At 38.5% G+C, this 25,761-nt stretch overlaps 2 protein-coding genes across 2 annotated transcripts in view; both read left to right on the forward strand.

Moving 5' to 3' along the window:
- Xk (X-linked Kx blood group) overlaps positions 1–25,182 on the forward strand; it is a 35,592-nt gene extending 10,410 nt beyond the window's left edge. Inside the window, exon 3 of the mRNA XM_027433342.2 lies at positions 24,287–25,182. Within this exon, the coding sequence (XP_027289143.1) occupies positions 24,287–25,182 (896 nt within the window). The remainder of the gene's footprint in view (positions 1–24,286) is intronic.
- On the forward strand, positions 1,689–2,042 carry LOC103159401 (histone H2A-Bbd type 1). Its single transcript, XM_027433343.2, has one exon. It carries the CDS (start codon positions 1,689–1,691, stop codon positions 2,040–2,042), a length of 354 nt encoding a protein of 117 aa, XP_027289144.1.
- Positions 25,183–25,761: the final 579 nt, after the last annotated feature.

Genomic DNA, 25,761 nt, shown 5'->3' on the forward strand with positions numbered 1-25,761 from the left:
ATCAGGTGTGGTGACACATGCCTATATTCATCATTTGGGAGATAGAGCCAAGAGTATCAGAAGCTCAAGATCATCCATGTCTATAAAAGAGTTTGAGAGCAGACTGGGGCATCAGCTCTCATAATACCCAAAGGCTACTTTGTAAAGGATTGGAGGTATGAGAGCTGTAAGGACATTTCAATCTGATTTCTAGGAAGCAGTTTCCATGGGAATAGTATAGGCAGTGACCGTGGTGGGATGCTAATAGTTTCATAACATTGCAAGTGGACATCAAATTCTATAATTGGCTAAGATGGTAAATTTTATGTTATGTAAACTTTATTTTAATAGAAAATAAAGCAAAATCAGAAAATTGTTAGTTACTGTTGTTAACAATGGAGAATAACTTATATACTGTAAAGGGATAGGAAATAAAACAGCAACACTAAACTAGAAATCAGGAAAACAAAATAGTAAAAACAGAATCAAAAAGAACATTGCACCAGGGCTGGAGAGATGACTGAACTGTTAAGAGCACTTGTCTCTACACCCAGTGACCACCACATAGTAGAAAGAGAGAACCAATTCCTGCAAGTCATTCCCTCCCTCCCACATGCATGCCATAACATTCATGCTGTCGAATAAATAAATGTTAGAAAATTCAAAGAATATGATCAAAGAAGTACTTTGTGTGTATGGATGGAAATCTCACAACAAAACCTATTAATTTATACAATTAATATATAGTAAAAATAATCTTTGAAAAATGTTCTGTTGATGTATGGGATTCACATGAAGTACTGAAAAGGGTAGGCATGGGAGTATATTTCTGTCACTGAACTTGAAATGGCTGTAGAGTATCTATTGTGAAGTGAATCGGTTAAGTATATGTGTGGATGTGCTCCAAAATGGGTGGGTAAGATTATCTAAAATGGTAAAATCCAAATCCTCAAAGAGATATGACACCTGTGAAATACTTAACATGTAAATATCTGGCAGATGTTAAGTGGCAAATGTGATGAGCTGTTCAAAGAAGAGCAAAAAATAGAAACAGGAATGTTGATTAGGAATACTGAGGTGACTATGTAAATTGAGGCAAAACCAAGTCTGATGTATAAGTTGGAGTTGCTTTCCATGGGCAGAAGTTTTCCATTGACACATAGATCAAATAGAAAATGTTCCCATAAAAAGAGGATATAACCAGGTGGGCTTGGTGGCTGGCCTGTAAAGCTGTGAAATACTAAGGCAGGATCTCTCAAGCAAGGTGGCTCATAAGACTATTGGTGAGCTCTGGCTTGGACTGAGAGATCTTGTCTCGGTAAATAAGATAGAAGAATGATCAAGGATGATGATCAAGGATGATTCCAGAGGTCAAGTTCAGGACACACGCGCACACACACACACACACACACACACACACACACACACACACACACACACACACACACACACACACACACACACACGCACACACAGACACATGAAACAGGCTGTATTCACTTAATAGGTGAGAAATTTCCTAATATGGGCATTTCTGCACTGAGCAGCAGAGCTCAGTGCACACCAGTGACATCATAAAGTCTATGTTGTAACAAAGCCCTCTCCTGAGGAGCAAAGATAAATACTTGGGCAGTTAAGAGGGTTGGTCATTTTGAGGGACCCAGGCCAGAAGAGAGGCGAGGCGGAGCCCAATCCATCCAATAGTCACCATGGCTGGGAAAAAGCGAAGAAGAAGAAGAAGGAGGAGGAGGAGGAGAAGAAACGTATCCCGATCTGCAAGAGCTGAGCTTCAATTTCCCGTCAGCCGGGTAGACCGCTTCCTGCGGGAGGGAAACTATTCCCGACGCCTTAGCTCTTCTGCACCGGTGTTTCTCGCTGGTGTACTCGAGTACCTGACATCTAACATTCTCGAGTTGGCTGGTGAGGAGGCCCATACCAACGGCAGGAAGAGGATCACCCCAGAACACGTGTTTCGAGTGGTACACAACAATGAGCACCTCCATGAACTCTTCAAAGAAGACACCAGCTCTGGGGTTAAGACACTGGAAGCCGATGACAACTGATACTGCATGGGTCTTAGAGGCTAGAGGGTCCACCAACCCCTTCAGCCTCAACCAGTTCCACTGTCATCCTTGCTGGGGAGATTAACCAAACATGTATTAAAACATCTGAAGCCAGTGGTTCTGACTCCTTTTGGTTCTTCATTTTGAGCTAGAGAAACACACAGAAGAGTCATGGTGGGTTTGGAGCTGTGGTCAGCCTGGGAGATTTGATTTCCAGGGGAAATTTCGAATGGGAACTGTGTGGGCAGTGGTCTTGGTGGCAGGAGGTGGTCGAGAGAGAAAGTAAGAGGTACTGGTGACAGGCTCCTGGTGAGGTATGAAGACAGGTGGCCCTGGAGGGAGGATTTGGCTGAGGTAGAGGGCAGAGAAGCTATCTGTCAAAGATAAATACTACCAGTATTTATCTTTGCTCCTCAGGAGACAGCTTTGTTACAACATAGACTTTATGATGTCACTGGTGTGCACTGAGCTCTGCTGCTCATATTGCAGAAATGCCCATATTAGGAAATTTCTCACCTATTAAGTGAATACATCCTGTTTCATGACAGGATGTTGTGAACATGGACAGCCTTAGGAGCACATGGAAGTCTTCGGCCTCCCAGGCACATCGGATTCCCAGTGCAATGCTGCTAACTGGAGAAGAGTGGATGAAGACATGGACTGTGGTGGGAAAGGCTTCTTGGGAAGTTAGATCTCAGGTCAGAAGATGACGGCAGTAGAATAGGGGAGACCATTGGAAGTGGCACACTGTTGGCATGAGCTTCAAGGGTCTCAAGGGTGTTTACAGAGCACTGGGAAGTAATGGTAAAACCAGAAGGAAATACACAAAATAGAAAACATAGTATGCCTTTTCCTTTAGATATTTTTAATTTTTTTGCCTTGTTCTAAAAGGATTTACACAAGGATTAGCATGTATAATACTAAAATGCTGTGTGAAATAGATGTATGTATATATGCTTCTATATTCTTTTCTTTTTCTTTCTTCCTTTTTCTTGAGGTAGGGTCTCTCTGCATAGCCCTGGCTGCTCTGAAACTTTCTACGTAGAACAGGCTGGCCTCAAACAGAGATCAGCCTGCCTCTCTCTCCTATGTTCTGGGATTAAAGTCATGTGTCACCAGTCTTGGATGTACTGGTAAACTAAATAACAATAGTGTATTAAAGAGGTTTACAAAGTGAAGTCAGAACTAGATTGGTAGTTTATTAAAGAATAGTACTCACACAAGGAAGCCAGTGACCAGGTTTGCACTGGAGCAGGAGTGACCCACCAGATGCCTCCTAGTCTGCTCAGCCAGGCGGAAGACAGAAAAAGGGCCCGTGGGCGTACCTCTCTACTACTTAAAGCCTTGTTACATCACTCTGACAACACCCAAGTGGGCGTGGTTAGTGATACCTGTGGCCAGGCCCTAGTGGGCGTGGTCAGCAGTACCTCTAAACAGGATTTCTCCCTACAGTATATAAATGCTATTACCTGAGCAACATGAAATTCAATAGAACATTAATGAATTTATTTATAAACATCTTCAGCTGTGAACATAGTTGCCAGTGCTATTCTCAGAGAGAGGCTATGGGTTATTAGTGGTGGTATATCTCATAAAGCAGTGCAGCACCATCAGAGGCTGAGCCTGTATTTGAAGAGTTTTTATGTATTGTGCATAAATTCTGTCCCTGATGTTTCACAGAAAGGGTATGGGATTCTTTTTTTGTTGTTGTTGCTTTTTGACACAGGGTTTCTCTGTGGCTTTGGAGGCTGTCCTGGAACTAGCTCTTGTAGACCAGGCTGGTCTCGAACTCACAGAGATCCTCCTGCCTCTGCCTCCCGAGTGCTGGGATTAAAGGTGTTGCCCTTGGGTATGGGATTCTTTTTTTAATTTAAATTAGAAACAAGCTTGTTTTACAAGTCAATCTCAGTTCCTTCTCCCTCCCCTCCTTCCCTGCCCTCTCCACCTCTTATTCCATTCCCTTTCTGCTCACCAGGGAGAGTGAGGCCTTCCATGGGGGATCTTCAAAGTCTGTCATATCATTTGAAGCAGGGCCTAGACCCTCCCCCGTGTGTCTAGGCTGAGAGAGTATTCCTCTATGTGGGATGGGCTCCCAAAATTCATTTGTGTACTAGGGGCAAATACTGATCCACTACCAGAGGCCCCATAGATTGTCCACACTTCCAAACTGACTTCCTCCTTCAGGGGGTCTGGAACAGTCCTATGCTGGTTTCCCAGCTATCAGTCTGGGGTCCATGAGCAACCCCTTGTTCAGGTCAGCTGTTTCTTATTAACACTCTCAACTGCTGCTTGTGCTTACCACTGGGACCCAAATCAAGTGTGCCAACAATCTATGCCCCTGACTGTCAGTGTCCACATTTGAAATTTTCACTGTTCATCGGGTCCTGGCAGGCCTGCTCTGCTGATGCTGGTCTTTCAGACAGAACTTCTCAGAGGCTCTCCAGTCAGCTTTCACAAAAGAATCAGAAGACTTTAGTTTTGGGTCCCAGTGTATCACTTTCTTTCCATGTGATCTCAGACATTTCATGTTTCTGCTGGGCAGTGACTTCTTTAGGTATAGCTTGAAAGATGAGAATCCCCCCTCTTTCGTGTCCTTTCCTGTCCCCACATGATCAGGGTACTTTCCAAAGAGTGGCTAGCTGTACCTGGTGCTCAGGTGAATGTCTAGTATTGGAGCTACTAGCTATGACTACCACCCTCTGCTGTCTAAGGGATGGCATAAGAAAGTATTATGCTGAGGATAGAGGCAGATGGAGATGGGTCCATTGGACAGGTTCTGGTCTGCTTTGCTCCTTCTTCCTGGTGACTCCCTATACCTGGCTTATTAGAAGTAGAAAAACATGACTTGGCCTTGATGCATTTACAGAATGAAGTGCCATAATTGTGCTTATAGCTCTGGAAAATGTGCTTGCAAAAATCCAAGACAGCTTCTTGCCACATAATCCCCAATGATATTTGTATATGTTGAAACCTCACTCCCAAGATTTCTACCACACACATTCATGGTTCCATGGAAAGCTATGAAGCATACTTTTCTTTCTTTTTTAAAACTCTTGTAAAACATCAATTTATTTTTTAGTTTTTAAATTGACTTGAAAGTATTATGTTTCATTATGGTATTTTCTTTTTTTGTTTTTGTTTTTCAAGACAGGGTTTCTCTGTGGCTTTGGACTCTGTCCTGGAACTAGCTCTTGTAGACTAGGCTGGTCTCAAACTCACAGAGATCCACCTGCCCAAGTGCTGGGACTAAAGGTGTGTGCCACCACCGCCTGGCTCATTATGACATTTTCAAATATAGCTTATTTTTCTTGATTCCCACAGACCCTTTTTTCCAGTCTTCCTTGCTCTCATTTGTACCATTCTACCCCAAGTAGTTTCCTTCCATTGGCGTTGGAGCACTCTGTGAACTTAGCTCATCTTCCCCTGCTCATTCCTATTGCATTCCTCCCCCCTCTCCCCAGCAACCTCAGGTGGCTGGATAGCACCCCTCATCACAGGATGAAGGCATTCTTTGTCCCTCCCTCCCTTCCTTGCAGTGCAGCATCTCTGTGTCCAGAGGTTCTGAGTTTCTTCTAGTTCAGTGGCCTTCAGTGACAGTAGTCATAATATTCAGAGCTCTGCTCTCAAAGAATGTTTTTTGGTACCTAGCCAGCTTAGTTTTCCGGCCTATAGTATTAGGTTGGTTAGATAGCTGTCTGCCTTTTAAAAGCTGTCCTATTTGCCTTATAACTGTGGCTTATTGTAATCCAAAACATGGCCTCTTGGGTATGTACCAGGACAGCATAACAGTTGAATTAACTTAGTATAAAAGGAACTATAGTAGATGGATTAAACATGCCAGATTAACAGCCCTGTATAGTCTGTGAGATCATCACATTGCAGTCCATGAAGTAGTATAAGAGTATAAATAAGGATCTAAGCAATAGTGGAGGGGCTACCTTAAATGCCCTTCTATTAATTAAAGTGAAAATATTTAGACAAGTATAAAAAATACCTTATTGTATTTATAAATGTAGATTTTGCACTTTTTTGTTTTAAAACGAATTGTCAAGGGCATGATCATGTTAGGGTGAAAACCCTCACTGTGATCAGAGATTCATTTTTTGCTGTTTGGCTAGGATTATTATATGAAAAATATGTTAGGCTGAATAATGTTTCCTCCACAGATACTTGGTTCTGACTTCTGGAATTTGTGAATGTCACTTTATATGGCAAAAGAGAATTTATGAATAATGAGACTGCCCAAATTTATTATGACACCCAGGTAGGACTTTAAGGTTCCTGAAGAAGAGGAGAGTGGTGGAAAATTATGAATTTCTGTCCTTTCATCAGACTTAGGTCTCATGGGCACACCTAATGCTTCCCCCTCCACAGCAACAGTTAACTGCCAGTATCTCCTCAGAGAGAGAGAGAGGAGCTCGTGAAGCTGCCTTCTGTAGTTATATTGCTTAGCTTCTGGATCCTTCTTTCATCTTGCTCAACTGCCTGTTAACTGCCTATAAGCCCTTATCGAGGGCAGGAGCCTCTTGCCCCCTCCATGAAGAAATGTTGATACCCTATTCTTGCACAGGTCTTATATAGGGGATCACTTACTTTCCTTATCCACTTACATAATGTGGCCGAAATCGTATTCATTTATAAATCCAAAGATATAACCACTCTGTAGTGTGGGTGTTATGTTTATCAATCCATCCCCAGTAGTCTATCTTACTTGGAAATTATCTTTAAAAACCACACTGAACTAGTTAATGCATGTAGTCAAGATCTCAAATAGTTGTTCTCTCAAATGCCATGAAACTTTTAATGGATTGAAATTTAAATGCATTAACTAGTCCACCAATGAATAAAAAGACTGACAACAAAATTCTTTGTTGGCTTTTATCTAATGACTAGATTTTCTGTAAAGTATGGCTACAATTAGAAAAATGCACAGATCCTAAAGTCAAATCCTCAACTCTTTCTACCAGTCATAGGAAATCATGTAATAGCCATCCATGGTGGTATATGCCTGTAATCCCAACACTTGGGAGGTAGAGGCAGAAGGACCAAGGATTTAATTGTCCATAATCACATAGTGAGTCTGAGGCTAGCATAGGTTATGTAAGACTCTGTCTAAAAAAGAAGAGCTATCCCTCCTAACAATACCAAACCAATAGAGACCAAACAAATTAGCACAAAGACATGTAAAAATTAGCAAATAATAGTATCCTATTGGCATTCTAGATTCATCCACATGAGTCAAGAAGAAAATTCCTGGGCAGGGTATTTACTGTGCATAATGTGTACTTGTCAACAAGGTCTGCCTTCTATATGATTCTATAGACATCTTTTCCTGTATTGCAAACTGTTTAAAAGACACTTTTTTAGAAAGGGTAAAATGCCATTTCTGTATGTGCTATTTATCTATTCATGAGGGAAATGACATACATAGCCAGTTCAGTAGAGGAATGTTGACTAGAATGACTGAAACAAATGTATAATTTGATGGGGGATGTCCTTCTGTATATATGTTTCTCTTATTGGTTGATGAATAAAACACTGTGGCCAATAGAGGCAGAGAGATAGGGAGGACTAGGAGACGAGGAGAATTTTGAGAAAGGTAGGCAGAAGGAGCCCGCCAAAAAAGTCACCATGTAGGCCACAAAAGGAGTCCAGACCCTTCTCCTGTAAGATAAGATCATGTGAAAATACTTAGATTAATAGAAATGGGTTAATAATTAAGTCAGAGCTAGCCAATAAGAATCCCTAGTCATTGCCTACCAGTTTCATAATTAATATAAGTCTTTGTGTGTTTATTTGGGGCCAAATGGCATAGGGAAACTCTGCAAGAATGTTTTAAAAATTTATATTAATATATTTTAGAGGGAAAACTATTGAATCTTCAATGTATGTTGCATTCTCTGTTTATATCAGTGACCTGACAGCATATAGCCCAGGAGGTGGCAAACAGCAGGGTCCCAGACAACCACAGGAGATATGTTACCCCAGAATTCAGAGATGGCAGCAAATAACTGGGCATCATCTTTTCTTTTGGACTGAGGCAGTATAATTGATGATGAAATGTTCCAATCTAGTAAGGAATACTGATACATGACATGTTTGCTGCAGATATATGTTTCTTTTTTCTTTCTGTGAGGGGGAGTAACTTGTGAGCCTTCCTTGTCATGATTTCAGTATTTATCACTCTAATGGATTTAGAAATGCATTGCAGAGACACCAGATACCTAAGTGCTATATATGCTGATTTTGTAAGTCTTTGGCCTTTATCCCATTTTAGCTCTTGGAGTCATATTGAGATAGGACACAGTTTGATGGCTTCTGTTCTGCTCTATGACTATCACATCATTTCTCTTTGTTTTGTGTGACATCCTTGGCATCAGGTTCTTTTAAAGAAAAATGTTGATTCTTTTTCTCATCTATCTCCTTAGAAGTTTAGAAAATTATCTGGATTTCCTAAAACATTGACAAAAGCAACTTAAGGGAGAAAGGGTTTATTCTGGCTCACAGTTCAAGTGTATAATCCTTCACAGAAGGGAACTCAAGACAGCAACAACTTGAAAGAACTGGCAAGAAACAGAGCAATTAGTGAATGCTTACATGCTATAGTTCTGCTCCCTTTCTCCATATAGTCCTGCATTCTAGCCAGGGAATGGTGCCACTCACAGTGTATGTATCTTTCCACCTCAACTGATAAAATCAAGATAATCTCTACCCCAGACATGACCAAATACCCATTTCCCATGATTCTAGATTCTACAGGTTGACAGTTAACACAATCTCAAAGGTTAAGGTAGATAATTGATTTAAATATTTTCAATGTATGTTTTCTGTTTTCTCTTTCCATTTACCTTATTTTTTTCTGTTTCTTTTCCCTATGGTTTTTTCTTTTTTTCTGGCCCAAAGAGTCTCAGAATTGAATTTCTATTAAAATATATAGTCAGTTATTGAGAAAGTTAGGTTGCCAAGATGTCTGGGACTTTGAATTGGCTACTTGGGAGTTGTAGAGGCCTAGATAAAGAGTACAGGGTTCTCATTCTTGCTTAGAGATTTCTTGATTTGGTGCAATAGTAATGGCAAATTCAGGAGGCATGCTTGCATGTCAAGCTGGCTACTCTTCAGAACCTCAGCTGTTACTTTGCTAAAATCATTTGGATTTAAGATCAATAGCTTAGTCTGAGATAGCATACTTTTCTACCAATTAGTTGTGTTGCCACACTAATATTATAAACATGTAATCTGCAAGCTGCACATATCAGCATAATTTCTACAAGGGTGATGGGGAAATTAAGGGAGAGATTCTGACAACATCAACATGTTGGTTCTCAGTTGGTAGCACTATTTGGGGATGTTTAGGTAGTGCAATATTGCTGGGGGAAGTATATCACTGGGAGCAGGCTTTGAGATTATACAGCATCACCCTACTTCCAGTATGTTTTTTCTGCTTTATGCTTGTATTTGAAGATGTGATTACTCAGCTTCCTGCTCTGGCCACCCATGCTTGCTGCTGTCATGTTTATCTGCCACGATGGACTCTCCCACTTCTTATTCTTTGTTTTTCTCCCATACAATACATCCCAACCAAAGCTTTCCCTCTCTCCTCTCCTCCCAGTCCTCCCTAACACCTCCCCTCTTTCCCTGAACCAATGCTGCTCTGTTTCCCTTTAGAAAAGTACAGGCTTCTCAGTGATATCAATAGAACACGGCATAACAAGATGCAATAAGACTAGGCATAAATCCTGGTATCAAGGCTGCATGAGGTAACTCAGTAGGAGGAAAAGGGTCCCAAGAGCAGGTGAGAGAGTAAGAGAAACCCTCACTCCCCCTGTAAGGAGTCCAACAAAAACCCAAAGCTAAACAACCAAAGCATGTATGTAGAAGGCCTAGCACAAACCCATGCAGGCTCCATAGTTGCCAGTTCAATCTCTGTGAGACCCTCTGAGCCCTGCTTAGTTGATTCTGTGGGCCGTGTTCTCGTGTCCTTGACCCCTCTGGCTCCTACAATTCTTCCTCCCTAATGGTCGTTTATCCCTCAGAAATAGTAAGTCAAAAACCTTTTTCTTCTGTAAGTTACCTTTCCCATGGTGTTGTATCACATCAATAGAAAAATCACTAATACAAACCTTATACATGCAAGATTTTCATGACCATAATGATATGATACTTCCTTATAATGAGCATTTATGGTTTTGCCTTTACTGATCAATCTAGATAAGCATTTATCAATTTTGTTGGTTTTTTCAAGGAAATAACTTTTATTATAACTTTTAAATAATGTTGTGTTAGAATCACTGGCCTCATATATGAACTTTAGTTTGAGGAAAAAAACTATTCATACTAACACACCTCTTCCACATTACTCCATCTTTTTAATGCCTAGAGAACATGTCTAATAGTACCTTGCTTGATAATGAATATATATATATATATATATATATATAAATTTTTCTTTGAAGGTGAATTGAATTTACATTTTTTACTTCTCAGTCTTTCCTGTTTTCTTCAGTCACTCTGTGTGCTAAGTGAGAAAGTGAAAAGTTGACTAATGGCTAGATATTCATAAAGAGTTCAAATGAATTGCATAGCAATACATTTTTGCAATGTTGAGAATGAAATCTAGGGCAGTCCTCACATTGATGTTTTAGTATGGACAATGATCATTGATGTTAGTGGCCTTTCCTTATTAAGGCTGGTTCTTCAGTTAATCTTTATGTGGAAGACTAAGAAAAAAGGTTTAAAGATTCAATCCATATATTTCCATACATAAGTAGCTTTTACTGCTTACTATACATTGAAAGCTATTTCTGGTATTTCTAATTGTATGTCAAGAGACCTAACAAGATTTAAACTCAGTGAACAGAATGGAATTGAATCTTCTCCAGAAAAAAAAGAAACATAATTTCAACAATCTTACACCAGGGTTAGTACAAAGACACATGGTATTCATTATGTTATAGAAAATTAGGACAATAATTTCATGCCTTTAGGATCTATGGGAATTAGTTTCCTTTGGTTTGTACTTTCGATGGAGCTACTATCTGCTTCTAAGAACATTTTTCTGTATCTTGTTGTGCATGTAGACCAGGATCAAGTATCAGCATTTGCTAGAGGAAATGTTTGTGTGTATACATCCATACATTGATGATGGACTAGTAAATGAAAAATATTAATATTGCTTCACCTATAAAGTTTATTGGCTTAATAACAATCCTTGTTACTAACTTATTCAATAAATAATTATTGGATACCTACAACTAGTTTAGACATTGTGTTTAAGGCTTGGTTGCCAACCTGTGGAATTATTGGGGAAGTTACATTCTACTACACCCAGTTTCCCAATTTACATCGTGGGGCATTCCCTTGAATGAGATAGTGGATCCTTGATCCTTCTTCTCTCTTTGCTTTCTGATTGCCATTAGGAAAGTTGTCCCTTTCACCATACATTCCCCAGCCTGTGGTCACAGGCTCCAAAATGAAGCTTTTTTATCTTTTGAAGCTGATTATTTCAGGTATTTTATTATAGCCATACTAAGATTTTTAATACACTATATGCCAAAGATCAGTGAAGAATACGAGATTTTTTTGCCCTTTTCCACTTTTAGTCTATCAGGTATATCAATTTAACATATGTCTTTTTATCTAAAAATAGAGTATTGGTAGAATGATAAAATAAGAGCTCATTGAAGGCTGTTATTGAAACTTTCACTTACTACCCCCACCTTTTTTTTATCATAGTGATCAGAGAATAATGCATTTGAAAACAAAGAAGGATAAGGAGGGGGTATTTACTGAGAAATACGGGCACTGAAATGGTTAATAGATGTTCGAGTGTGTCTGTTAGAAAAGAGAGAAAATACAATAGCTTACTTTAGCCACAGGGGATCCAATGGCCATAGCTGATTGTTTACAAAGTTCACTGAACATGGAAACTGCATTTATGAGAGTTTGCCATGCCTTGACCTAGCTGTGGATATGCAACTGAATGGAGAACCTCTGCATTAGTTCTGTATGGCTGTAAGACAGCACAGTAGAGGTCCCCACACAGGAGTGCAGGGACTTCCTTCCTTCATCTCACCATCAAAGCCAAAGAGTTTTCTTGTTCAGCTCAACTCACTGATGCTTCTCTCTGCCTGAGACAGGATGATAAGGAAGGAGGGAGACAAGTTGGTAGAGCAGATAGAGGAGTGTGCCCCTGCCCTACCTTTTTCTGGGCATTGCTGGTGTCTTGGGAGGTGATTCCTAGAAACTAGCTTAGTGACGTAAGGCTTATTCATTTTCTGGGCATAGGCAGTGTAATTTCAAAATACTCATATAGTAGAAAACAGGTGGAAATGTGGGCTCAGTGGGAGCAAGGAAGTGTGATCAACTTGACAAAAGAGTCAGGGAAGATTCTCTGGTCCCAGTGCTGCATAGTTGTAAGGATAACAGACTCTTGTCTATCATTGATTATAAAGATTAAAAAGGAGAAACTGAGAAATAGACCCTGTTAGGTTTGTTTAGGTAGAAAAGCCTGCTGATTAAGATCAAGCTTCTAGAACAAGAATGCTCAGGTTTCAAAGCCAGCACTGTCCACCGAGCTGAACAGTGCCAGGAAGACTATTGAACATCAGTATATGAGGATAATAACACTATCTACTTTATATTTATACTTTAGCATTGATAGAATTAAGTGATTAGCACCTGTAAAATTCTCACGATAAGCCTCTGGCTTGAAATAAGCACAGTACTTTTTTGCACAAAAAGGTTACCAGGAGGCAACCTTATGGGAGTCCTTAGGCAAGAAACTGAAGTATGTCTGGGAGGAAAAGAGCAAAATGATTCAAGATTTCCAGGGAGTGTGGAGTATACAGCTATGTTGACATCGTGTGGGTTGTAAACTAATGGGCCAAAATAGTTGTTCTGGCAGTCTGACAACACAATAAAATAAGTTTGTATTTCAGGAAAAGTCCTCAATTCTGAGTAAGGATCTGCTAAAAGTAGCTTATGAGTAGGAACAAAAATGGTAAAAGTAATATCTTTGTCGTTGAAGATTTTGACAGACTAGAATGTCTACTGTTACTGGTTATAGCTGTAAAACAAGTTTTGCTACAGGATATAAATAGACTTACTTTTGTGTTTATTTTCTATTTGACATCTGCCAGGATAGAGGCCTTAGAAAATAACTCTGTGGCACTTTATAATGGCAATGAATTAATATTTTTTGTCTGTAAAACTTCAGTTTAATGAACATTTATTGTTACATACACATATGAGAGTTATCACCGAGTATTTGCCTTTTGGAGTCTACATTACTTGGCTTAACATAATAATGACAGGTCTTTTTCTGTAAAGGTCATGATTTTATTTTTCTTTGGGTAATTTAGTGTAATAATCTGACAGTTTGAATTCTCATTTCCTAATGACTAATGAATTTGATTTCATTTTCACATTTTAGTTACCATTGTGATGGTTATGTGTGTGTGAAGTGACTTAAGTCTTTTTCACGTTTTTAAATTTGGATTTTATAACTGGAGAGACATCTTAGTGATTTGATGCTTTTGGAGAAGACCAAACTTTGGGTCCCAGCACCATATAACAATTCACAACCACATGTAACTCCAGTCCAAATGGGTCCAATACCCTCTTCTGACCTGCAGGTACCCGGCCTTCACACATATCCATAAAAATAAAATAAACACAAAGAACTACAGGTAATTAAGGCATTCTGAGAGAGGGAGAAATATTCTTCCCCAGGGAGAGCACACCAATTGGTCAGCTCTGGAAACATACATATGAGTAACATTGTACAGACCGAGCAGGTTATATTTAGGAATATATATATATATATACATCTACATGCAATAGCTATTAATGAAAAAGAGAGGCCATGAATTTGAAAGAGATCAATGAGGCATGTAGGGATGTTTTGAGGGAAAAAGGAAAGGGGGAAATGATGTAATCATATTATGATCTCAAAAAATAAAGGAACTAATGTTTTTAAATTGGGTTGTAGTTAGCCTTCTGGTCCTGTTCATACAGTCTTGCATCTCAATTTTTTCCTGTGGGATCATTATCTATGAACCTGAAATACTATCGTTGGTGTCTCCTTTATAAGAGATCTGCAGGTGACACATTCCCTCTCCTTGTTTTTGTTTTCTCATAAGGTATCTTTCTCTTACCTTCATCTTTGGATATGGATGCCTGTGTCAGAAGTTATTTGCTTGGCACTTAGATATAGTCATTCCTTTCTCTTCTGGCTTCCATTTTCATTTCTGTTCAGATGGGTGATTTTATTTTTGCTTAGTTTTGACTAATTTTCAAACTTTCTCTTTAGCTTTGATGTTCAGCCATTTTAACATGATATGCATATTTTTACTTTTTGTGTTTATCCTATAATATTTCCCGAGTCAGATTTGATATTTTAGCAATTTAGGAAATGTTCAGTTTTTATTGATTCAAATATTGTCCTCCTTCCTCCCCCCCCTCACCTTCTTCTCCCCTCTTACTTCCTGCCCATCTCTATTCCCCGACCTTCTTTTCTCTGTTTACATGCTCATTGATTTTTTTCATTTGAGTACTTACCTCTAACATTCCTTCTAATTAATATAAATTGTATTTATGACTGTCTAATCTGCTATTAGATCTACCCATTTATTGCTTAATTTTTATTACATTTATTATTTATGTAGTGTGTATATGTGTACTGTAGTGCATGTGTGAAAGTCAGGAGATTGTATGAGTCTTCTCTCTCCTCCCACCACATGGGTTCCAGGTATTGAATTCATTGTCAGGGTTGGCAGCAAGTGCCTTTATTCATTAAGCCATATTGCCAGCCCGAGTCCATAATTTTAACTGTAGTACAGTTCTCACATTTTCATTTGAATTTTTAAAACAGTCTGATAAAATAATATCTTACCATATAATTTCACAAGCATGTTAATTATGGCTTTAATGCTCTATTAAATAATACTAAAACTGCATTTCTTCTAGGTTTGTTTTTATAATTCATTGATAGTTGCATGTTAGTAATTTTTGACTTTGTTGTTTACATGCCATGTTAGATTTAATTTACCCCAGATATGTGTTACAGGAGTAGAGATGGGTTGAAGCTCTGGATAAGTTAATTTCCTTTGTTCATGTCAAGGCCTTGAACTACCAAATCAACCTGATTGGATCACAACCTCGGTTAATTGAAATCTGTACTTCAGTCTTTGTGAGGGCTCAGTCTATTTTTCAGTCACATTTAAACCTAGTGTCTTTGTGTTGCGTCAGAAACCTTGTGATATATATAAAGGCCATTTTGAGGCTGAATGTCAATATTTACGCACATACCTAACAGGTTTGAGAGACTGCTAAAAGTTTCATTCCAGTTCTTAATCTCTTAATATCCATTTTCACTTGAATAGTATTTTATGGGAATAAAAAACAGTTTCAGAATTTCCCCTAGGGAACTTTCTTTTTTCTAATATTTTAAACTCCAGAAAATTGCATTGCTTTGGTCAGTTTCTAATGTCTTTGAAAACATAATTGATCAGTTGTCAGTTTTTCTTGGCAGGAATAGTGGAACAAAAAATTTAGTCTGCCTTTTTGCCATTGTGGAAATCCTTTCTGGTTTTGCTTTTTTCCCCTTTTCATCTTAAGTGCTTATTGGCAGATATGTATAAGTATAATATTTTATTCTATAGTATATCAGTCTGTACAGATCTGACTGGTAAGTTTTGGGGAATACCTTTATGACAAGATAAAATTTATGAATTTGATCCATATTTCAGAAACAATAGCAATCAAAGAAAATGCCACTTAGCACATAACAATACCCTTAAGTCATCTGGAAAATGGAAATAAAAATCCCTAGAAAAATCTTCACACTCTTTTTGAGTGGTTAAAATAAAAAAGATAATATATAATTTTAGTGAGGTTATAAATAAATAAATTGGAATCTTTATACTCTGCTTGTTGTGATGTAAAATGCTGTAACTGCTTTGGAAATCAGCCTGGCAGTTCTGCAAAAATTACTATACCATCCAATAACTCCTATCTAGTCAAGGGAAAAATATATGTACATGAAGACTTGTACATGCTTATTCGTAGCAGCATTACTTATAGTAGCTGAGAACTGGAAACAACCCACATGTTATTTGGCCATAAAAAGGAATCTAGTGTTGATACATGCTACAACATGGATGAGCCTTAAAACCAGTAAGTAGAAAAATCTTTCATTATATCATTCCACTAATAAGAAATTCAGGATTAATGAAAGTAGATTGGTTGTTGCTTAAAGCTGCTAGAGGGTTGGTTCATGATGAGAGCACTAAAGAACTTAAGAATTATTTGCAATAAACCGGAGGAATGTTGGTAAAGGGTTGTTCAAGCTTATGGTGATGATGATCCCTCTTTAAATTAATTAAATTTATTTATTTATCTATTTATTTATTTATTTATTTTACATCCCAACTGCAGTTTCTCCTCCCTCTGCTCCTGCCATGCCCTCCCCCACCTCCCCTCTCCCCCCTCCACTCCTCCTCTGTTTCTGTTCAGAAAGGGTCAGGCCAAGCATGGGTATCAACAAAGCATGGCATGTCAAGTTGAGGTGGGACTAAGCTCCTCCCCTTTTATTAAAGCAAGGCAACAAGTATGAGCAATAGGTTCCCAAAAGCCAGCCCAAACATTAGGGACAGCTCGATGATGATCCCTCATGTTTTCAAGCATGGTCTCTTCAGTTTGCTAAGAGTTTTCAGGGTCAGGCCAGGAATTAAATTAGAATAACACCGGACTCTAGAGTTAAGTATTCAAAGCTAACACTAAAGTGAAAGTGGTGGAATTTAGCAAGAACAGTAATCAGTTAACTGGCCAAGAAACCGTAACACTACCAAGATAATTCAGATTTCTTCTAGCCCTTGATTGGGCCCCATACCCTGAAGCAATACATCAGAAAAGACTACCTTGTTCCTGTATATTCCTCTTTAGCAGGCCTCTTGTTTACTTCAAATAGCATCTTTAGATTGTTGGCTTAAACCTCAAATATCGTTTCCAATTTGTATTCTAATTCTCTGTAAATGTTGGGGAAAGGTACAACTCTTTAACTTAGGGAAATGTATGAATGCAAACAGACTCACATAAGAAGTCTATAATTCCATAAGTTACCATATGGTAAAGGGGTTGGAGAGTTCTTATTGTTTGCTCCAACTATTTCTTTGGGAGTGTTGAAGCTGAACATTCCCATCAGTAGTGAAAAGAGAGGGTTTGTACTACGTGCAATTAGCCATTCTTTTATTATGCTCACGTAGATTGGTTGCCTTTTTGTGCCAGCCACTGTTCTGAGTGTTGGTGATAAAAGTCTGCATGAAAGGGTAGCTACCTTGATTAGATTGCATTTTAATAGGAAAGAAAGTAACCTGCACAAGTCAGGTAATGAGATACAGGTGGCTGGAAAAGCTCAGTACATAAGCAGTTATTTGAGCTGGGGCAAATCTTAGAAGCATTTAGCACAACTGAACATGTGTAGTTGAATGATGGCTAAGGAGGGCATTGTTGATGAGATGATAGCAACTGGACCTTAAAGAATTATATATAAGCTGAGCAACGAGATACTGGATTGGATATATTGTTATGTTTGGAGTTCAATGAATAAATCTTTTTTCTCTCTGAAAAAAAAGAATAAGTGAGGAAAACTGTTTATGGTGGCATATTCCTGTAATCCTAGCATTAGGGAAGTAGAGACAGAAAAATCAGAAGTTATATAGCTAATCATCCTTAGCTATATATAACACATTCAAAGCCAGCTGGGACTACATGAGACACTGCCCTTTCCCAAAAGGACGAATAAGATTTAGTTAGGCAGATAGAAGAGGTAGACGGCTAGTGGTATACAAATATAGGGGCACATGGCAGGAGTCATACGATGGTCACACATGGCAGAATGAGAAAAGGAGAGAAAAACTTAAACTTGAATGTTCCTGCAAATCACTTGGAAAATGCTGTGGAAAAAAAAGACCCTAATTCAGTGACATGAGCTGGATACTTCTAACAAACTCGCCATGCCATAGCTGTTTGGAATGGCAAGAACTTAGAAATCTATTTGGATATAAGGAGAGAGGAAGGTAGAAGAGTCCCAGCTAACAAACACACACACACACACTAAGAGGTTGATGTGTGGTGGTGGTATGTAAAAGATTGTTGGGGAAATAAAAGTGTTGCTCATTTTTTTGGTGGGGGCATTTTGCTTTTTGAGGCACCTACAGGATATCTAGCAAGAGAAATACGGCAGACATAAGAGGAGAAAATGAAACTTTGCTGAGTAAAAATAGAAATATGTGCTCATGGTGGCAATGAGTATGGGCTTCCTTGAATGTGAGAGGGTGTCAGTAGAAAAGGATGTGGCTAAAGTTATGGGCACAATTTGAAGAAGATGATAGTGAACAGCAAAGGAATAAAAAGCTGTAATTCAGACAGCAAGGAGTGGAGGGTTAGGAAGTGAGTGTTTTAATTAGAAACAACTCAAGGGGATTTCCTGAAAAGTGTCCAGGAGTATATAAAGTAGCACACAAAAGAAAATACAGGGTAAAGGGGGATATTCTTTCTTCTTTCATCTGCCTATCCCTGTTCCCATTCCTTTTTATTTTCCTTCCCCTCCATTATCCCCTTCTACTCCTTATCATTACATAAATCTCCCAAAGCAATTTTGTACAGTTTTGAAAATGAAGGATAATTTTAGATGCAGCTGACTCAAATAGATTCAAATGCTCAGATAAAAGAACCAACATTGAGAGAGCAATTGACAATTTGGAGGAGAACAACAATACTTGACACAATAAAGGTTTTGAAGAAAGAATCAGTCATGAAGTATAGTAAAGCAACAATTAAAGTTGTAGAAAAGAGACACTTTGTTTACTGAATTGATAGAAACAAAAGGTGAGATTTGTTGAATCTCAGTCTGCTTGACACTTGAATTTCTAGAAGCTTACTGTGTGTGTCAACTATCTCTAGTTTTCTTTACTTTTACACTCCATATCCCTTTAGGCTTTCTCCATTCTTGCCCCCACCCCATAATCCATTATTATTTTGATACAGGGTTAGTTAGGTGCCTCCTGATTGCCTTGAATTTACAGTCCTTCTGACCAAGACGTCCCAGGATTATTATCATACACCACCATATCCTAGCTCATTAATTTTATTAAAGTCTGTTTGACCCAAGCATTTCATGAATTCAGTGGTTTTACTGAAAAGTTGGTGTCTTCAGACAACAGTTACATAACAGAGAGCGCCTTCTATCATCCTCTATCTTATGGGCAGCCTTTGGTATGTATTGACAGCCACATAGAAACTCTCCCATCCTACAAATATGATTCCTTCTCCAAGCAGAACTCTGGGCAAGAAAATAATCTTCATCTCTTTGCATAAAGGCTAAGGTTTTGGTGTTTAAGTGAGCAAATTCATATCTAGTGACAGTTTCTCTGATCTCACTGAATTCTTGCAGAAGTTCAATGGACTAGAATTAGGTAAGAGGAAGCAAGATTGTGGCAAGGGTTTAGATCTGCTGAAGCCTTTTTAATTCACCTTTTACCTAAAATCGTGTCTTGCTTTGAGATAAAAGATGAGGCTAGGATTATTAAAGAATATTAGACTGTTATAAAGAACCACTTAAATAAGCAGGATTGCCAAGTGACCCCCTTCTGTGTTGACTATAAGTGGATAGGTTTAGGAAATGATGTCAGAGAACTCCTACTTGGTCTCTGTAAGTGTAGGAAGATGAAGACAAAGACAGGAAGCTCTGTGGCTGAAGGGTACCAGGCAAGGTCTGGTTCTCTGGGGATGTGGAGAAGATTCTTTGTCAAAGTATAGAGTTCTACTGTTTCTGCCTGTAGAAAGCTTTTTCACTGGACTATCTTTGGATTTCCAGCCCCCAGATAATGACACAGAGACTTACTATTAATTATGAAAGCTTGGCCTTTGCTTAGGCCTTTACCCAACTAGCTCTTATAACTCAAATTAACCTGCTTATATTACTCTACCTTCTATTACATGTATGTCTGACTTGTTTCATGTCTTCTAGGCATCTCCAACTTTCTTCTTTCCTCTCTCCCTGGAAACTCTGCCTATTCTCTCCTGCCTAGCTATTGGCTATTCAGTTCTTTATTAAACCAATCACAGTTACACATCTTCACACAGTGTACACAAATATTCCACAACATCTACCTTTCTCCTTGTTGATATGTTTGTATTAACATGAACACCTTCTTACTCATTTCCTAGATGACAGCTTGCCTCTAGAGGCAGAAATATTTATCACAAACATTTTGTGTAAGTTGTTTTTGTTTCCTTAGGGCAGTGGTTCTCAACCTGTGGTTTACAACCCCTTTGTGGTTAAACAACTCTTTGACAGGGGTTTCCTAAGACCAGGATAAAACATAGATATTTACATTATAATTTGTAACAGTAGCAAAGTAGCAATGAAAATAATTTTGTGGTTGCGGGTCACCATATCATGAGGAATTGTATGCAGCATTAGAAAAGTTGAGAACCACTGCCTTACGGTATTACATTTCTTGGCCCAATTTCTATGACATTTTACAGTAAGCATCTAGCAGTTAAGAGTCGTGTGATTGAAGTGTATGATTTAAAGATAATTTCTTTGCATTTTAAAAATTCTGGGCTTGATTACTTAGTACCAACTGAGTAATAATTGCTTAGTTCTCTGGATGGAGAAAAGGATATTATTTGGAAATGCTTGATCTTGCAAGAAAAAAATAGATTCCAGAAATTATTAGAATTTTTATCTTGTCTTATGCAATACACATTTTCAGGTTAAAATATTATAAATTTAACATAACTAATATGTGTGATTGTATAATTTACATTCTAACTTGACTAGTTTTTTTGCATACATAGTATTTTTGTAGTGAAAAATGTAGGTACTAAAAGAAAAGGCTTCAGTAGAGTGTTAGGATGTGGGCATTTATAATCACAAACACACACACACACACACACACACACACACACACACACACACACACACACACACACGAGAAACCTACCACATGAATATTCTGTTTTACAGTATTCACTGAGTTAGCCTCTCAAGAAAACTAGCTCAGTCCAATTACTTCCTAGTCTACTGTGATTATGATGTTTGTAGTTTTTAGTTTTTAGTGGATGCCAGTCTTTCAGTGAATGATAATGATAACTAAAATCAGTACCAAAAACTGTGAGTAAAGTTGATACTTTCTGTAAAGTTGCGCTTCCCTTGGGCTAATTAAAAACTAAGGCATATGAGTCTTTAGGTCTATTAAATATATAAATTTTTCAGTTGACTCAGAATTTAAGGAGAAAAACTTAATTTTCATGTATCATTTTAATTAATTTAGTGTGTTTGTGTATATTCACATGCATGCTGTAATGTGTACATGTAGGTCAGAGGACAACTTGGACAAAGTTGGTTCTTTCCTTCAGCTATGTGGGTCCAAGGAATCAAACTCAGGTTGTCAGGCTTGGGGGTATGAATCCTTACCTACTGAGAAATCTCACTCCCTTCTTCTGTGTTCATTTAGATAGAGATATTTTTAGTGCATTGTAGAAATAAATGATGTTCATTTTAAAAGGCAGGTATGGATAAAGCTATTGTACTTAAGGTGGTATAGTACTGGCAAAAGAGTAGAATAACAAATCATTTGAACAGAATATATTATCCATAAATAAATTGCCTTAGAGTCTACATTATCTGTTCTTCAACAAAAGAGCAAAGGCTATAAATAGGAAAATAATATTTTCAACAATTGGTCCTAGAATAACTGCATATCCCCCATAGAATAACTGCAAAGTGTGACTAAACACAGAGCTTTCAGCCTTTATAAAGATAACAAACGTAAATGTAAAGTACAAAATCGTATAAATGCTAGAAGATAGTATGGGAGATTCTCAGGGGTCTGGGGTTTGATGATGGTCTTGTATGTGTATTATCAGCTTTTTCTATTAAAATTTTATGTTCCAGGACACTATATGGTACACTTTAAGTAAACTAGCTAAAACCCAGAACATTGACAACCCCAAATGCTGGTGGAGATGCAGAGAAGTGGATGCATCCTCATTCATTGTTGGTGGAAATGCAAAATGAGATCACCCCTGGGGAAGATAGTTCTGTGGTCTCATTTTACCATGTGACCCAGCAATCACTACATTTGTATTTCTTCCAGAGTAGCTAAAAAGTAATGTCCACACAGAAACCTGCATGTAGGTGTTTGTAGCAGCATCATTCATAATTGTCATGACTTAGAAACAACCAAAATATGCTTCAGTTGATAAGTGAATAAACTAGCATACCAGACAATGGAATATTATTCTTCACTAAATATTAGTGAGCTGTCAAGCTCACTTGATATCTATATAGTGTAGAAAACATAACTATAGAATTTAGTGAAAGAAACCAATCTGAAAAGCCCATGTAATATGTGATTCTAATCATATAACTTTGTGGAAAAACATGAAAACTATGAAGGCAGTAAAAAGATCAGTTCAGATGATAGAAGGATGATTGTACAGAGAACCGGTGAGTTTTAGAGCAGTGAGACTACTCTGTGAAACTATTCTACAATGTCTGACACATGCATTATATGTTTACCCTAATCTATAGGATGTACAAGAGTAAAGCCTAATGTAAACTTCACTTTCAGTGATAATGATGTGTCTATAGCTTGATCAATTGTGGTGTATACACTACTCTACTGGATGATAAAGATAACAATTAAGAGGCTGGGGATGTGTGTGGGTTGAAGGTATACGGAAACTCTTGGTTCCTTCTGTTAAATTTCGCTATGACCCTAAAGCTGCTTTAAAATAAATAAAAATATGTTGAGACAGTTTTTAAAAAGAAGAATCAACTAGAAGGTATCATCATTCCCATTTTATGGGTGAGAAAATAGAAGATGGGGAGGTTGCCATTTTCCTAGTGTAGAGTGATGTGGCTAAAGTCAAACCAAGAGCCAGAGACAGAGTTCCTAATTTATAGCCTTGCTCCCATGCCTCTTCATGCTAATGGGTGCAGATAGTAGCATCCTGCAATAAGTGATTGCATTTCTGTACCCATGACTCTAAGTGGTTATATATTTATTAGATAATAGAACTCAAGGCTGACTGTATAGTAATCTTGGACATTATACAGTGTTCCATTTAATGGGCCACATCCTGTATGGGCCACTGTTTATAAGTACTGGATCAACTCATTTGCCATAAGCCATTTTAAGAAATAAACACCTAGAGTTGAGACATCTCTAAATGTTAAAACCTTTCAGTTCAAGGCAGGTTGACTCTTACTAAGAAACAAGATTTGTTCCCTGTTCAGAATGAAACCATCTGAAGCACCATAGTCAGCATCTAAAACAGTCTATGGTAGAGCAAAACATCCTGAGTAATCGATTATTGAGTGCCTTCTGTTTATGTGCCTACTACTGGAATGTACTGAGTGATGTCAACAAAATATACCAGAGGCTGGAGGTAGGGCTTAGCAGTTGAAAACACTTACTGCTGTATTAGAGTATCACAGTTCAGATCCCATCACCCACATTGTGTAACTCCAGCTCCAAAGGATCTGATGCTTTCTTTTGGCCTCTGTTGGAGCCACTGAACAGGTATACATATAAATAAAATAAAATAAGTATTTTTCAAATAGGAAGAAGAAATGCTAGACATAGTCTTAACTCTGCAGGAACTGATAGACCAACTGACAAAACAAAGCACAATCTGTAAATGACTTTTCATATTCTCCTTGACCAAGATTAGCATCAGGAATGAGTTTCAGTCTGAGTTGCCTCTGAAGTAAACCCTGAGGAGTTGAGGCATGCATATGAAGGGAATGTAGAACAGGCATGAGAGAAAACTGAGGGGTGGAAAGGGATGAGACAGAAATCACAAGTAAGTGACTAGAAATTAAAGCCTATGAGTAAACACTGAGAAACAGCATAGAACACATTCTTCACACTTATTCTACATAACAGGTGAGGAAACTGGCTCTTACTCAGGCTAGACCTGAGTTATTGAGGGGTTCACCCATGGATCTTAATTCCCTGGTGCTTCAGCCTAACAGGAATGAGTGTATAACATCCTTCTGTTATTCTGGAAAAAGTCCTCAGGCAGTCTCAGAAATCAACAGATGGAAGTTAGCCTACATATGCAGTACAGAGAAATTCAAGGCCTGTGGGTGGGAGATGGCAGAACATTGGCCATAGGATTCCTGGTAGGGGTGAAATTTGACAGTGCTCTTTCTCTTCTCTCTTCAGGTGTCATCATGACCTTGTGTCTGTTGTCCATTGTATATGGAGCCTTACGTTGCAACATCTTAGCTATCAAAATCAAGTATGATGAGTACGAGGTCAAAGTCAAACCCCTGGCCTATGTCTGTATCTTCCTATGGAGAAGCTTTGAGATTGCCACTCGAGTCATCGTCCTGGTCCTCTTTACCTCTGTCCTGAAGATCTGGGTGTTGGCAGTTGTACTTGTCAACTTTTTCACCTTCTTCTTATACCCCTGGATCCTTTTCTGGTGCAGTGGCTCCCCATTCCCCGAGAACATTGAGAAGGCCCTAAGTAGGGTAGGTACCACCATCGTACTGTGTTTCTTCACTTTACTCTATGCTGGTATCAACATGTTCTGCTGGTCAGCTGTACAGCTCAAAATCGACAATCCTGACCTCATCAGCAAATCCCAGAATTGGTACCGGCTGCTGATTTACTACATGATGAGATTCATTGAGAACTCTGTCCTCCTGCTCCTATGGTATTTTTTCAAAACTGACATATACATGTATGTGTGTGCCCCTCTGTTGATTCTGCAGCTGCTCATTGCATACTGCACGGGTATTCTTTTCATGCTTGTGTTCTATCAGTTTTTCCACCCGTGCAAGAAGCTCTTCTCTTCCAGTGTTTCTGAAAGCTTTAGGTCATGTATCAGGTGTGTCTGCCTGTCCTGTGTGAGGAGAAATTCCTCTGAGCCAGTAGTAAAGGTAGACATGGACTTAAAGTCATGCACAGATCAAGATCAAGATCCAGATACAGAACAAGATCAAGGTCAAGATGAAGATCAAGATGTTAGACCTTCTACCAGTATGATAAGTCAACATTCTACCAGTATAATAAGTCCTGAAGTCTCTGAGATGTGGAGTGCTATTGATCTGTAATCTGCTTAATGGAACCTGAGGCTTCTCATAAGAAGGGGATATTGCATTCTTGGTTAATAACTTCTTCATGCAAGGAATGAGTCCTACACAGGAAATAAAGGCAGGGAACTAGCTGTCAGTTCCTTGTGAGCTGCCTTTTATAGAGCTCTTTGATTTGAGGTAGCTATGGGGAGCACTATGGAAGCCTACTATCCCACAGTTTGTTTCACAGTTGACTCTGTTGCATTTTTGCAGGACTTACTGGCCATTTCATTGACACAGTATCCCCGAAGTTTCAATTGAGCTGGTCATACTCATCAGATATAATAAAGAAAAACGCTGTTTTCTACACTGTTGTCCCAGTAGCCTGATGCTTTACTACTAAATAGAGCTTTATACAGAAGTCACCATGGTGGTCGGAATAGGTTACTAGGGATTTCACAACCTCATTCCTATCATAGCTTACAGGGAGAGCTGTTTAAGTTTGTTTTATCAGTATGTTCCATTTTCACCTCATTAAGACTTTTTGTACATAACCAACTATAGCCATGCTGGAATGCAATCTGTATTGGTTTCAAGGGCCTAGATTTGGGAACTTTA

Source organism: Cricetulus griseus, chromosome X, assembly GCF_003668045.3.
Source record: "Cricetulus griseus strain 17A/GY chromosome X, alternate assembly CriGri-PICRH-1.0, whole genome shotgun sequence".
Taxonomy (NCBI): Eukaryota; Metazoa; Chordata; class Mammalia; order Rodentia; family Cricetidae; genus Cricetulus; species Cricetulus griseus.